The sequence below is a fragment of the Diaphorina citri genome, unplaced genomic scaffold, assembly GCF_000475195.1.
Source record: "Diaphorina citri unplaced genomic scaffold, Diaci psyllid genome assembly version 1.1 scaffold1897, whole genome shotgun sequence".
NCBI lineage: Eukaryota > Metazoa > Arthropoda > Insecta > Hemiptera > Psyllidae > Diaphorina > Diaphorina citri.
Genome location: NW_007379323.1, coordinates 87,498 through 103,494, shown reverse-complemented (window position 1 = coordinate 103,494; position 15,997 = coordinate 87,498). Strand labels below are relative to the sequence as shown.

The following is a 15,997-nucleotide window of genomic DNA, read 5'->3' as shown; positions in this document are numbered from 1 at the left end:
CAGTACTGCAACCATTTTACTATGCAAAGTTTCAATTTCGTACCTAAAGTAACTATTCAGCCTTTTTCGGATTTTTGCCGCACCCTGTATTTACCTACATTTTTACGTGTCATTTCAGTGACCTCTGTTTTGTGTTTCCAGCTAAAGCAACATACGCTGCCATTGCAAAGACGTATGCCTACTTGACCCCAGACTTGTGGAAGGACAATCCCCTGAAGAAAACTCCCTACAGTGAGTTCAGTGAGTACTTGGAAAAGAATCATCGTATTACTGGTGCCCGTCTAGAAGCCTAAACCATTGAATCACGACCTTTGTATCTGAATTGAATTCAATTAAATAAAGATAGACCATTTCTAACCAAACATGTTGAATCATTCAACTCGTTCAAACGAATAGTTTTTCTGACGAATAGATTTGTACTCGAATAGAAACTGTATGTTGCAATAATATGTGGCGAGTGCGCGAGTGAACTCGGGTCAGAGAACCCAATGAATAGTTTTTCCACTCGAGTGGAACAAAATAATAATCGAGTGCACTCGAGTGAAGTCAAACTCGAGTCCACTCGAGTAAAATCATTCACTCGGCCCATCACTAATTTTTTGTCACCTAACTCACCTATTAGCCAGATTAGCCTATTACCTATTTCCTATTTTTACTTTTTTTTTACCTTTCGAGACTCGAGAGTTCAGTTTTTAAGTTAAGTGCTGTGTGAAGTGTCATGAGTGTCAGCTAATCTAATTTACCGATTTAAAAGTCCAATAAAGTCTGCATTCTAGTTCTTCAGTGTAAAATCTGACCTGGACCATATCCAGTTTACCCTTGTGTCCAAAGTGGCTTCATAACTGAATCACTTTCATTCTCCTTTGCCTGAGTAATGAGCATTTTAATCTTAACGTACATCTTTAGGGCCCTTATCGGCAATGATAGATAAATACTATTAGTTCAGAACCCATGACAAAAAAACTGCTTCTAAAACCAGGTTGTTAGGTTAGGTTTTTTGCTTAGGTCTTATCATCCAGAAATTGAAGAGAGAAGGAAGATAGGATAGGAAAAAGCCAGCCATTCCAAGAATGAACATTATCCCTTTGGCATAAAATCCACCTCAAACGGAAATCAAACCCACAGCCTAGCCCTTACAAGGCAGATGCACTACCAACCAAGCTAATTAGGCTGGCTAGGTTATGTTAAAAATTACCAAATCCAAACCTTAAAAAGAAAAAGAAAGGAAAAATCTTTTTATCTCTAGTTTGCACGTTTATTATATTATACTTTTCATTTAAATTAGATATTACAATCAAGCGAATTACAAAGCAAACAAAAATAAATATAAAATAAATTTTAAAAATTGCCGCCGGGACAGAGGGTTAGAAAAAATGCCCAACAATCCCACGCTATCCTTGCTAAGTTACCTACCACTCCAATGCAAAACTGTAGAAACAATATCCTATCTCACCTCGTCCGAGCTCATCTCAGCCCAGTACATAAACACAGCCTTATCCAAGGCATGAGTGGTAATTACCTTACATCTGGGCCAGATGATCTGGCAACACTGACGAAATTCTTCATTTTTTGTCACCTAACTCACCTTCTCTTTTATTTCGGGGAAAAAAAACCTTAGCAGTTCCCTCTGTCAAACCTCTTTGAAAAAAAAAAAAAAAAAAAAAAAATGTTTGACCCCTTTTGGTGATAAAATTTGCCACTTTATAGTACATACCAAACATTATGTACATGGTGTAGCAAAAGCTGCAAAAGTCTGTCAAAGGCTGAATATTTTTCCATTGGCTTTAGGTGCAAAATTGAAACTTTGCATGGTCATTGGTTTAATGGTTTTGTAAAAAAAAAAAAAATACTTGGAGGACACTTTCAGGGGCAAACCCCATGTAGGGGCTAGAGGCCTCAGGTCAAATTTTCAGTAAGACCTTGAAAAATATAGTACTAAAAATACATATTTAGGTGTAAGACTGGAGAACAAAAATAGTGGGTACCTACAGATTTTACTTACATATGATATGATAATTATTGTCAGATCTGACTGGATTTTTAAAGCAATTGAAACCAATTTGTATTACTTAGTATTTCCCCCCTAGATTTTCTTCATTAAACTCAAGTGTTTAAATGATAACTCAAGGAAATAATGAGAAAATTGTCCTCACAAAGTTGTGTCAAACATCTTGAAATAATTACCTTAAATAGTGAGAAATAACTCAAGGAAATAATGAGAAAATTGTCCTCACAAAGTTGTGTCAAACATCTTGAAATAATTACCTTAAATAGTGAGAATTTTTTTTATTTTTAACAAACAGTTTCTCCAAATGATATAAGTAGTGTGAGAATTTTACGTAATCATCACTAACATATGATGGACTTATTTAGAAGATTTTTAAATAAACAGTTACACTGTAATGTGACTATTTCAAGTTTTCACCACTAACATATGATGAACTTGTCTAGGAGATTTTTTTGGTCCTATATTGAAGTGTGAAGAGTGTCTAAATCTTTTAGCACAAATGCTGAAACAATTGCAAATGGGCCTTCGAGCATTTGTTCTACTGGCCTCAAAATTCTGGTCATGCTTGATATTTTTATTCAAAAAACAAGTCAGGGTGGTAAGTAATATTTAATTTTAAATGTTTTTATGAAAAAAAAATTTTTTATTAAAAAAACAAGGCGGGGTGGTAAATAATATTTAATTTTAAATAAAAAAAAAAAAAAAAAAAAAAAAAAATGTATACAGGGTGTTCAATCTAAAAGTGCTCCATAGAACCCATAAAATCAGTTTTTTACCCCATAAAAGTCCCCAGTAAACTTTTTGGGTCCAATTAGCTTTCACTCCAATGTAACTTTTGATGAGGAATTGACAACTTTCAAAATTATCTGACTTACAGTTAAGGAATTACAGATTCAAGACTTGGCAAATTCAAGAAAGAAAATAATACTGTTTTTGAAAAGGCCTTAGAAAATTTCTGTTAAAGATATTTTTATCTATCAATAAGTCATCCCCATGTGATTTTTCATGCCAAATCAAATGGTGCTACCTGGAACACTATCCGGCTCACAGTTAGGGAATTACAGGTTCTATTCTTTACTGTGTCAATAAATTTTGATAATTAAAAAAAAAAAAAAAAAAAAACATATACCTAAATGTGCATGCAAAAAGTCAATCCTATCTATTTTTTCACGAGGAATCTGATGGTTTAACTCCATCCCACAAACAGTTTCAGAATAATCAATTACTTATGCCCATTTCGATTTAGCAATGGTTCGTAAAAATTAGTAAACTATGTTCACAAGAGTGTATCAAACCCTTAACCTATCAAATGTGTTTGAATACAACTAAAACTTTTACCATTGAGTTCATTGTGAAAAATCACATAGGATTGACTATTCACATGCCTACTATTCATTTCTAACAAAAGTCAGAACTTTGAGTCAGGGTATTTTTTTTTTTTTATTTTATTTTATTTTATTTTATTTTTATTTTATTTTTTTTTTTTGTCTTCTGGGTCACTAGGAAGCTATTTGCTATGAAAACTCATTTTGATATTTATTTTTGGCTCAATCCCCAAATTCGCTCAATAAGCAAAAAACTGCTCACTCCATGGAGTAAAAAATGCAAATGGAGCAGTTGCACTTGGGTAAAAATTATGAAAAAAAGGTTGAATTCCATAAAAAAGGTTGTGAAAACTCCAAATCTGAGGTCAAAACTCCACAAAAGTAACCTCTAAAACAGGTGTGCACAAACTGTAGCCTGCCAGCTCCTTTCATGCAGCCTACAAGCTCATTTCGATTTTTAAGAATGTGAAAAAAAAAAAAATGTGTTGAGAGGACTTTTATTATTATTTTGAAAGGTTGTAGATGGTCACAATAGATCTAAAAAGGTCGCAGTGATAAAATTGCATAACCTCTCACAAGAGAGGAGCAACCAGACTCATAATAATAATAAGGTTGTAGATCAAATTATTCAAAAATTTCGCCTGCAGCGCTCTACTTTATTTTGTTCCTTTAACAGAGTTTCAGTGTGGAGAAAAAATGTGTAGAAGAGGATCTAAGAATAAGTTAGGTACCTCAAAAATTAATTATTCAGGTACCTACATGCTTTGTGAAAAATTTCCTCTTGGCACTAATTTTGTGTGATAAATAAGGTAAAAAATATGTCAAAACTGATGAAAAAAATTACCTGTGGCACTATTTATCTTGTTTCATTAAAATGAAGGGAGGGGGTAAGTACCCCCCCCGTCGCGAAAGTAGCGATTTAAACACGAGAGTGTTTCATAATTATCAATTTAAGAGTTAATGGTTGCTAGGGAGTTTCAAATATTGATACTTGTTGATAGGTAAATATTGATTTCTTGCCTAGGAAATGAGGTAAACAAACGAGTTTTTTCAGTGTAAGAAAATTTGTCTAGGAAAAAGTCTGGAGGAAATTTAGTAGAAGAAATTTAGAAAGCCTATTTGGAGAAGCCTAATTCAGAGAAGTTTTAGTAGACGTTTCAGTAGAAGTTTTTTGAGATATTATTTAGAAGAGAGACATTTAGGATATTTCATATAAAACAAGTTATAGTGAAAAGTGTAAAGTTTGAATACCTACAAGAGAGACATTGTGTAAAAGTATGGAAGACAGTGTGACATTTGAATTTATTGTGAAAAAAATTACCTATTTATTGTTATTTGGAAACCCTGATGTTCCTCTCTGTGCTAGTGAGTTTATGAGTAACCCTTCAGCAGGAAAACATCTTCCCCAATAATAATAATAATAATAATAATAATAATAATAATAATAATAATAATAATAATAATAATAATAATAATAATAATAATAATAATAATAATAATAATAATAATAATAATAATAATAATAATAATAATAATAATAATAATAATAATAATAATAATAATAATAATAATAATAATAATAATAATAATAATAATAATAATAATAATAATAATAATAATAATAATAATAATAATAATAATAATAATAATAATAATAATAATAATAATAATAATAATAATAATAATAATAATAATAATAATAATAATAATAATAATAATAATAATAATAATAATAATAATAATAATAATAATAATAATAATAATAATAATAATAATAATAATAATAATAATAATAATAATAATAATAATAATAATAATAATAATAATAATAATAATAATAATAATAATAATAATAATAATAATAATAATAATAATAATAATAATAATAATAATAATAATAATAATAATAATAATAATAATAATAATAATAATAATAATAATAATAATAATAATAATAATAATAATAATAATAATCATAATAATAATACTTCTTTAGTCAGCTCCCATGGTGTAGTGGTCACTGCACTCGCCTTGCACGCGGGAGACCCGGGTTCGATTCCCGGCGGGGTCAAGAAATTTGTATCATGCAAATGATTGATCCCGTGACTGGCTGTTGCGGGGCCCACTCAGCCTCGTGAGGAAAATGAGTAGCTATGACATGTAAATGCGCATAGCGACCGGTGCCAGCATGGTAGGTAAACATTGGTTGTTAGGATTATTGAGATACCTACTTATTGGGAAAAATCCTACAATGCTGCAGTGAGCACCAAAGTTGTGACATAATAACACAAAGAAATTGCATTTACACTTATTGGGAAAAATCCTACAATGCTGCAGTGAGCACCAAAGTTGTGACATAATAACACAAAGAAATTGCATTTACATTTTTTTTTTTACATTTTACATTTTTTTCACTTGTTCTTTTCTTGATCTTGAACAGGTAGTTATTAAAGTGGCCATGTCCAGTGAAGAACTGACTCAACTTACCAAATCTCCGTGAGTTCACGATATCCACACATTGCTTAATGTTAGTATTAACCTCTTGGTACATTGCCCCTTTGAGTGCTCTCTATCCCACTTTTGCTGCCATTTTATCATGAGTTTTTCTTGAAGGTCCGTTTTCCCATTTCTCCATTACTCCACATCTTTGGTTATTTTGTGCAGATTATAGATCCCTATTTTTTCTGCAATCATGAGTTCGATTGGAAGGCTGCCTGATAAAACTTGCAAAGCTTCTAAATGCAAACGCTTCCCCTGCCGTCCTTTCCCCCCCCCCCCAGATATGCCGTCTACAAATGAATGCGGCCCGCGGCCAATCTTTTAAGGTCCAATGCGGCCCGCGGTCACTTTGAGTTTGTGCACCCCTGCTCTAAAAAGTCGAAAATTCAATTTTCATTTTCTCTTGGTTCTAATGAAAGAGTTCAAAAACCTATGATGTCAAAGTTTACGAAATATGCAGAAATGCATTCGCACACAAACAAGGAGATCTTAAAGGAGTCATTGAGTTTTTTTATTACACTCATACCTCTGCCTTGTACTCGTAGAGCGTATGATAGGGGTGTTATCTCGTTTTGAGTCACAATACTGGCATTTTTCACTTGTTCAGTCAGGCCCCCCCCCCCCCCCCCCCCCCCCTAAATACAACCCTGCTTTTAGGTTTGGCATGATTTTAGCCAACATTCCCGCTGTTCTTTCTGCTTTTTTCACCGCATATTTGACGTGTTCAACGGTTCAACCATTCTCAGGTTTTCGCCAAATATAACTCCCAAATATTTTGCACTTTTTTGATTTAATTTCCATGTCTTCAACTTTAACTCTAATTTCTCGGCATTTTCTCTTAGTCGCTAGCAGTACAACTTCAGTTTTTTTGAGGTGCGACTTTTAGCTGTGCATTGTTTATCCCATCCATTCAATGATTTCCACTACCAACCAAGCTAATTAGGCTGGCTAGGTTATGTTAAAAATTACCAAATCCAAACCTTAAAAAGAAAAAGAAAGGAAAAATCTTATCTCATTGTTTGACCTAGCCAGCCTAGTTAGCTTGGTTGGTAGTGTGTCTGCCTTGTAAGTGCTAGGCTGCCATTCAATGATTTTTTTTTTTTTTCCATGACATTATTTGTTACCTCTTCAATTTCCTCCTTTGTTTTTCCCGAGGTTACAATAACGAGATCATCCACGTGATCGCGTATGCGACGATACTAGAGTTAGGTGGCAACTCAATTTTCAGCACAGAATCGTAATGATTGCTAATACATGTTCCAAATGTTGCTTCGGACTTATATTATAAAATTAAAAAAAAAATAATAATAATCTAATTTATTGATATTTTATACGATTCCTTATTATATGGGGTGTATTTTAAGACAGAAAATTTAAGATCCAGGTAGGTTTCTTAATCCAGGATCATAGGTTCAACAGCAAAAGGTAAGTAATGAAGGAGTGATGGAAAAATTGTTTTGGAGAACATTTTCTTTAGAAGATATAATTCAGAAGCTAGGTTCCACAATCCACATTGACGTTTCTTTTCATATCAATCCTTTTTTGTGGAGGCTGACTCTTGACGGTTATTTTTCAAGACGAAGTGTTTTTGGGGGGGGGATTCAATATTAAGTCCTTGGTTAGGAGTGTACCTAGCAAATGAAACTAGCCATTTCATTAAACTGATAAGGAATCATGTGTTTGTGATAAGTATATATAAGTATATATACAATAATAAAAAAAAAAATCCTCGAGAAATTCAAAGTACATACTGAAAATTTACTCCTATACAAAGGTATGGAAACAAAATTGTGCATAAGCTAATCAAGTCGCCGCCACGCCGTTTCATAAAAACATTTAAAACCTACCCTGGAAATAAAAACTCTGTTGACCTTAGATCACAATGTTTTCAACTTATTGAACTTATTATGTACTCTGATCTTGATGCTAAGGTGGAACTTCACTCTTGCCAGGAAGGTCATGCAATCAAACATATTCCTCGATGTGAAAAATATTATTTATTTCTTGAACGTCGGTCGATCGTAGCGTAACTGTGAATCTTTTGATCCGTTATCACTTGTTATCATGGCTTTGATTCTACTTTTTGTCCTTCTCTACGTATTCCTGTTAGAAATCGTGGATATAATGTGCGCTTTGGTGTGTTTGACATCAATCGTGATGGACAGAAAAGTCGACTGGTTCGAAAATTCGCCCACGGCGTGTGTAAAAAAATTCGTCCACGGCGGTTATTAATTATTTCCTAACCTAAAGTTGTTTATTTATTATAAAAAGCCCAGTCATTTTCATTATGTTGTATTTGTTTAGTATTATTCCGTGATGAGTTTTTTTTTTTTTTTTTTTAGTTCGGGACAAGCGACCTAAAACGTTAAAAAAAACGGGATTTTGGATGAAAATACGGGACAAGCAGCTTTTTTAACCCCCCCCCCCTAGCCCTCACCCTGCCATTTTTGGAAGAAAAAAAAACAATCAATTTTTAAAAATCAACACACTCTCCTGTCTGTACTAAGTAAATAGTGTAGGTATATTGGTATATTTATAACTCTGTGGTGGAATGGTTGATTAAGGTAAGGCATTGGACTTCGAATCAGGAGACCGGGGTTCGAATCCGGCGTCCTACAGAAAATTTTAATTTGTTACATTGGTAAAGATTAATAATTACCGGAGGAGAGGTGAAACTGTGGAAAATACGGGACACGCGTGTCCCGTACGGGACATTTTGAAAAGTGCCCAAAATACGGGACGTCCCGGGAAATACGGGACGTCTGGCAACCCTAATATGTTATAAAAAGAACTTTCACAAATTAATGTAAAACACTATACCTTAAAAAAAAAAAATGTAAAACACTATACCACGCGTGTCCCGTACGGGACATTTTGAAAAGTGCCCAAAATACGGGACGTCCCGGGAAATACGGGACGTCTGGCAACCCTAATATCTAAACACTACCTTCTGGGGGTAAAACTGAAAAACACTTCAAAATTATTTAGAAAACCCGACAGAATAAGTAGAACAGATTAGCTCAAACAATATTTCTAGCTCAGGGACGTAATTCGGATGGTAAATTTAAGATCTGTGACAGAACTCGGAGCCCCGTTATGAACAAAGTGTATGTACTAATATAAGTATGTACCTACTAACCTCCCTAATAAATAATTAAATTGTTTTATTCTCCCTGTTACAGATTGCACAACACCAAGCAGTGAAGTATGAAATTTTTCCACTGTCCCCTTTGTCAAGGCACAGACTGAGTGAGTAGAATATTCTTACAACCGTAAAAATTTGATGTAGGCAATGTACTTTCAATATTACTATGTTGTGCTTCTGAAAATGCGTTTTCGTTGGATAGTAAATATTCTTCCGTTTTCGCAGGTATTGTGAAAAGAAAAGTGCTCGTTTTAGATCTTGACGAAACTCTCATCCACTCCCATCACGATGGCATCACCAGACCTACAGTTAAGCCGGGTACCCCACCTGATTTTGTACTCAAAGTTACCATTGACAGACATCCTGTAAGATTCTTCGTTCACAAGCGGCCCCATGTCGATTTCTTCTTAGACATTGTAAGTGAAAATTGGAAATTATCTTTGACCATTATTCATTATTCAGATAGTTTTACACTTTAATGTCCCTGGACATTTTCTCCATCTTTTTTCAGTTTTTGCTAAACAAAAATAGTCAAAACAAATAATGTCGATATCACCTCCTTAGACCACGGAACAAAGTTCCCCATACATATTGTTAAAAGATTAAACACTCAAATCCGTCACTTGTCCCCGGCTATTTTACTTGACATTTGGTCAGACATCCTAAGGCTGTATGACACTTCCGCTAACAGTAGACCGAAAACACCCAAAAAATATTGCAAAAACGCTTTTTAAAAATTGAGATTTCCGTCAACCATGGAATCCTGTTTACTACTTGCGTACTAAAGATGTACTACTTGCGTTCGTATTGGATAAAAACAGGTAGACAGCGAAAAATACCTATCAAAATTTGGTCCCACAGAAAAAATCCCTTATTTTACCCCACGAGAGAATTATAGAACGCGAAAAGAACTTTCGCAAATGATCAACTTTCTGGGAATCATAGGGTTAGGTAGCACGTGAAAAGAAATTTCACAAATGATCAACTTTCCAAATGATGAACTTTCTGGGAATGATAGGGTTAGGTATAACGCGAAAAGAACTTTCACAAATGATCAACTTTCTGAGAATTATAGGGTTTGGTAGTACACATCAAGATCCTTCACAAATGATCAACTTTTTGTGTGTTATGGTTTTAGGCTGTGTTTATGTACAGGGCTGAGATAGGCCATTCTCGGCCTTTCTTGGCGTGTGGAAAATGATGTGGTAACTTAACACAGAGCCTTCATGAGCTTGTAAACTTGTAAAGTTGGCGGGAAATTCGAAATTTTGATTTTTTTTTTTTTCGCAACGCGTAGGTACAATCTGAATTCATTTTTTACTTTTTATCTCTAGTTTGCACGTTTATATTATACTTTTCATTTAAATTAGATATTACAAACAAGCGAATTACAAAGCAAACAAAAATAAATATAAAATAAATTTTAAAAATTGCCGCCGGGACAGAGGGTCAGAAAAAAAGCCCAACAATCCCACGTTATCCTTGGTTAAGTTACCACTCCAATGCAAAACTGTAGAAACAATATCCTATCTCACCTCGACCGAGCTCATCTCAGCCCTGTTCATAAACACAGCCTAAAGAGATTAGGGCTTCGAAAACCATGTAAAAAAAGGACTCTAATAATTATTTTATTTGAGCGAAATTAAGAAAACACGGGAAATGTCAGTTTTTTTTTTTTTTTTTTTTCCTTTTTTGGTTTAAATGTTTCGTTCTAATAAAAACAAAAAAATAAAATCCCTCAACCTATGAAAAATAATAAAAACAAGACGCCTGTGCGCAAGTCGGACGTCTTTTTTTTTTCATTTAAGTACGCAACTAGAAGGTTAAAATTGAATAGCCCCATGGAAAAGGATCAATCATCGATCTTGTTTTTTTTTCTCTCTTCCTCACAAAAATACGGGGTCACCTGTTATGAGGGGAAGAAATAAAATCACAGTACTCAAACACATACATTGTAAACTTGGCGAGGGTAGGGTGCGTTAGGTGTTAAACTCGACAGTTGAGGAACTTTAGTGACAAGTCACAGCGTGTGTAAAAAAGATCCTTAGTAGGCGAGCGCTGTAACCACAATGCTACCGAGGCAATTATATTGCCTTTTTTTATAACATAAAAAAGGCAATATTGGTCTTTTTTGGCAAAAAGGCAATATTTTTGATTGTGTTCTGGCAATAGCCAGAACAAATCAAAAAATGTATAGATTCTGATCCATCGATGGAAGAAAAACCACTACACAGCCGGTTCAAAACTCACCTGAACAACAATCACCACTCTTCCAATGCTTGGCTGAAGAAAAGTTCATTGTGTTGGTTGGTTGAAACAGGAAGGATTTGTTTCTTGCTATCCAAGATGAGGTGATTTGAGGTGGATTGAAACAAGGCAACTACATGAAACACATCGAGAAGAAGAATGTAGACGGACCGATGCAGATTATGTCAGCGTGTATCCGAAACCTATTCAGCCACATCACATCCAGTGCTCCATCCTCGCCAATACTGACATCTGCAACGACCAATTCCTCTGCTTAAAATCGTTACACCAATTTTCTTGCGTTGAAGTTTGACCTCACCACTGACAAAAGCAGAATATTACAAATATCAGCCTCAACCAGTGCTTGAAAAAGAAAAGATTGAAGATATATTGGGTGTATTCGCCAGTAAATCACAGATCGAAGGATTGAAGCCAACAGGCCTGATATTGTACTGGTAGACAAAAATGAAAAAACAGTCAAAACTCATCGACAGTTGAGCTCATGCTGCAAGACCACAACATCCGTACAACTCCTAAGTAGCAACGATGTAACCACAAACTACCGATGCAATTATTCGCAACATGTGGTATAACATAAGTGTGAGAGTAATTATCTATTATGTATTATTATTATTATTATTATTATTATTATTATTATTATTATTATTATTATATTATTATTATATTATTATTATTATTATTATTATTATTACTATTATTTATTATTATTTATTATTATTATTATTATTATTATTATTATTATTATTATATATTATTATTATTATTATTATTATTATTATTTATATCATTATCATTATCATTATCATTGATTATTATGATTATTATTATTTTATTATGATTATATTATTATTATTATATTATTATTATTATTATTATTATTATTATTATTATTATTATCATTATTATTATTATTATTATCATTATTATTATTATTATTATTATTATTATTATTATTATTATTATTATGTATATACAGGGTGTCCCGCGAACGACTGTACAACGCTTGAGAGTTGATGCAGAACCTAAAGGGCTACCAGAAAAAGCTTTCTGGACAGATCCGATTTTTAACAGGGGCGGAGTTATGAAGAATTTTGTTTTTCAACATTTTTTACACCTTGTCCCCTTAAAACGCCTTTATCTCTTGAACCAATAAAGAATAAAATAGGTTTTTCTGGTAGCCCTTTAGGTCCTGCATCAACCCTGAAGCGTTGTACAGTGGTTCGCGGGACACCCCGTATACGTAACATAATTATTATGTTGTATACAAATAGCTATTTATTACTTTCAGGTATCTCAGTGGTACGAACTTGTAGTGTTTACTGCCAGCATGGAAATTTACGGAGCTGCCGTCGCGGACAAGCTAGATGCCAGACGACACATTTTGAGGCGTCGTTACTATCGGCAACATTGTACTCCCGAGCTCGGCTCCTACACCAAAGATCTGTCGGCTATCTCACCCGACCTGTCCTCGATATTTATTCTGGACAACTCTCCCGGCGCCTATCGAGGCTTTCCTGGTAATAACTAAAGCTAAACCAAGCAACCTCCGTGGCCGAGTGGGTATCACACTAGGCTTGCCCGGGTTCGATTCTCGGTTGGGTCGAGGTTTTTTCGGCTCTGTGCTTGGAGTTCGGGGTGCACTCAGCCTCGTGAGTACAATTGAGTAGCTACTTTAATCAAGAGCGACCAGTGGCGGCATTACCAGAGTAAAAAGAAAATTTAATGATATGTCAGAAATAGTACAGGAGGCTCTTAGTAATGCTGTGATATTCACAAAAATTGTGAAGAAGTTCTCAGCTTCACCACAAATAAACCATGATTTAGATTAGATTTTTTACTTTCTATTACTACAGTATAGCGCTATACTGTAATGAAAGTATTGCAATCGGTCCAAATTTTCAAAATCGGGAAATGGGTGGAAATATCCGTTTTGGGGTCCCCTGATAATGAAAGTATTGCAATCGGTCCAAATTTTCAAAATCGGGAAATGGTTGGAAATATCCGTTTTGGGATCCCCTGATGTCAAAAAATCTGGTGTGAACATCACACGACTTTCTATTACATTTGCGGAATACGTATTTGAAAATAATAATAATAATAATAATAAAATGAATATTTAAGTCCCGAGCCTGAGCCGCCTACGGCGGCCGATTTTTGGTCGAAAATTTCCTATCTTAAAATACTCCCCATGTAATGAGGGATCATTAAAAAGTGTCCAAAAAATTGAACTTTTTTTTTAAATTATCTAAGTCCAAAATCGACCGCCTACGGCGGCCAATTTTCGACCAAAAATTTCCTATCTTAAAATACTCCCCGTGTGATAAGGAATCATATAAAGTATATGAAAAAATTGATTTTTTTTTTTTTTTTTTTTGAGAAATTTTTCTAAGTCGAAGTTCGCGAAGCAACATTGACTTTGGTTGATATCTGGATGAGTGACTGGTCCGATTTTTTACCAAAATTGTTACAGTCGCGTCCTTGGACCATACCCGGGATAGCATACCAAAATTTCACCCGCTCTAGGACAGAACCTCTTGAGATATTTTGTAATACCACCTTTTCCCATTTAAAACCTGTAGTACACAACTTTCCATATACATACAGAGTACCACACATACATACAATCCGTACATACATACGTACAGACCATGGGCTAAAAATTACTTTTTTGGACATCAGGGGATCCCGAAACGGATATTTCCTACCAATTTCCACGATTTCTGAAAATTTGGACCGATTGCAATACTTTCCATTAACTAGTAATAGCCTCCGCTATACTGTCAGTAAGTAGAAAGTAAAAAAAGAGATGTATTTTAGCCCGTGGTCTGTACGTATTAATGGACTACAGGTTTAAAAGGGAAAGGTGTATACAAAAATATCTCAAGAACGGTTTGTCCTAAGAGCGATGAAATTTGGTATGCTATCCCGTATGGTCCAAGACGCGTACTGTAACCAATTTGGTAAAAAATCGGACAGTCACTCATCCCAGATATCAACCAAAGTCAATGTTCGTTTTCTAACTTCGAAAAAAAATCAATTTTCTTATACTTTTTTTTCATACTTTATATGAATTCCTTATCGCAGCGGGGAGTATTTTAAGACAGGAAAATTTGTGGTCGGAAAATTGGCCCGCCGTAGGCGGTCGATTTTTGGACTTAGATTTTTTTTAAAAAAACAGCTCCAATTTTTGGAACACTTTTTAATGATCCCTCATTACACGGGGAGTATTTTAAGATAGGAAATTTTCGACCAAAAATCGGCCGCCGTAGGCGGCTCAGGCTCGGGACTTAGAAAAATTTTCATTTTTTTTATTTATTTTTTTTTCTTCAAATACGTATTCCGCAAATGTAATAGAAAGTCGTGTGACGTTCACACCAATTTTTTTTTTTTTTTTTTTTTTTTTAGATAGACTAAAGCTAAACCACACTCCCTTATCAAGGACTTTTTAATTGTGTTAAGCATTACCTAATGCTTGTCACAAATGTCGGTCCCCTCTTAGTACCTACACTATGCTATTTTATGACTTGGCTTGGATTTGAACCACCAAACTACAGCTCAATCACATTTATTGCTCAAATTATTACTGGCGTGACAGGGGTCCGTTTTTACTTTCCTCATCCTATTAGTACAGTAAAAATCGACATTTGAAAGGCGAAAAATGTGTACCAACTTGAAACTTTGGGAATAACTTTCTTTTACATCTACATGAAAAAAAAAAAAGTCCCGAGCCTGAGCCGCCTACGGCGGCCAATTTTCGACCAAAAATTTCCTATCTTAAAATGCTCCCATTGTGATAAGGAATCATATAAAGTATGAAAAAAATTTTTTTTTTTTTTTGAAAATTTTTCTAAGTCCGAAGTTTGAAGCAACATTGACTTTGGTTGATATCTGGATGAGTGACTGTCCGATTTTTACCAAATTGTTACAGTCGCGTCTTTGGACCATACCGGGATAGCATACCAAATTTCATTTCTGTACGTCAAACCGTTCTTGAGATATTTTGTTCACAACCTTTTCAACATTTTCCACGAAATGAGGGTTAAGCAACAATTAGTTTGGTTAATATCTGGATGGGTGATTATCCGATTTTTGCCAAATTGTTACAGTCGCGTCCTTGGACCATACCGGGATAGCATACCAAATTTCATTTCTCTACGACAGACCGTTCTTGAGATATTTTGTTCACAACTTTCTACTTTTTCCCATTTAAACCTGTAGTACGTACGTACATACATACATACATACATACATCGCGTATAATATCTCTAGTAGCGCGGTCAAACTTTCTTGACTTGGCGGGGCGGAGCGCTACCGCGCTCCTTAGTCCATTAAAGGCTGAATATCTTCCAATTGGCTTCAAGTATGAAATTAAAACTTCACATGGTCAAATGGTTTGTTTTGGACCGATTGCAATACTTTCATTACTAGTATAGCTCCGCTATACTGTAGTAATAGAAAGTAAAAAAATCTGGTGTGAACATCACAAGACTTTCCATTATACATATTTGCGGAATAAGTATCTAGGTATTGAAGAAAAAAGAAAAAAATCTGGTGTGAACATCACACGACTTTCTATTACATTTGCGGAATACGTATTTGAAGTCCCGAGCCTGAGCCGCATACGGCGGCCAATTTTCGACCAGAAATTTCCTATCTTAAAATACTCCCCATGTAATGAGGAATCATTAAAAAGTGTCCAAAAATTGAACTTTTTTTTTTTTTTTTTTGAAAATTTTTCTAAGTCCAAAATCG

General features: G+C 34.3%; 1 protein-coding gene across 5 annotated transcripts in view; it reads left to right on the top strand.

Moving 5' to 3' along the window:
- The first annotated feature begins 606 nt into the window (after positions 1 to 606).
- LOC103517581 (CTD nuclear envelope phosphatase 1) overlaps positions 607 to 15,997 on the top strand; it is an 18,867-nt gene continuing 3,476 nt past the window's right edge. Inside the window, exons 1-5 of one of the 5 annotated variants that reach the window (XM_026829620.1) lie at positions 607 to 871; positions 2,452 to 2,606; positions 9,015 to 9,081; positions 9,203 to 9,393; positions 12,534 to 12,762. In XM_026829620.1, coding sequence (XP_026685421.1) covers positions 2,508 to 2,606; positions 9,015 to 9,081; positions 9,203 to 9,393; positions 12,534 to 12,762 — 586 coding nt within the window. In that variant the 5' untranslated portion in view covers positions 607 to 871; positions 2,452 to 2,507. Of the gene's footprint in view, positions 872 to 2,274; positions 2,607 to 4,457; positions 4,699 to 9,014; positions 9,082 to 9,202; positions 9,394 to 12,533; positions 12,763 to 15,997 lie in introns of those variants that run through there. The other 4 variants (XM_026829619.1, XM_008482625.3, XM_017447509.2 and 1 more) reach the window with 4 other exon arrangements.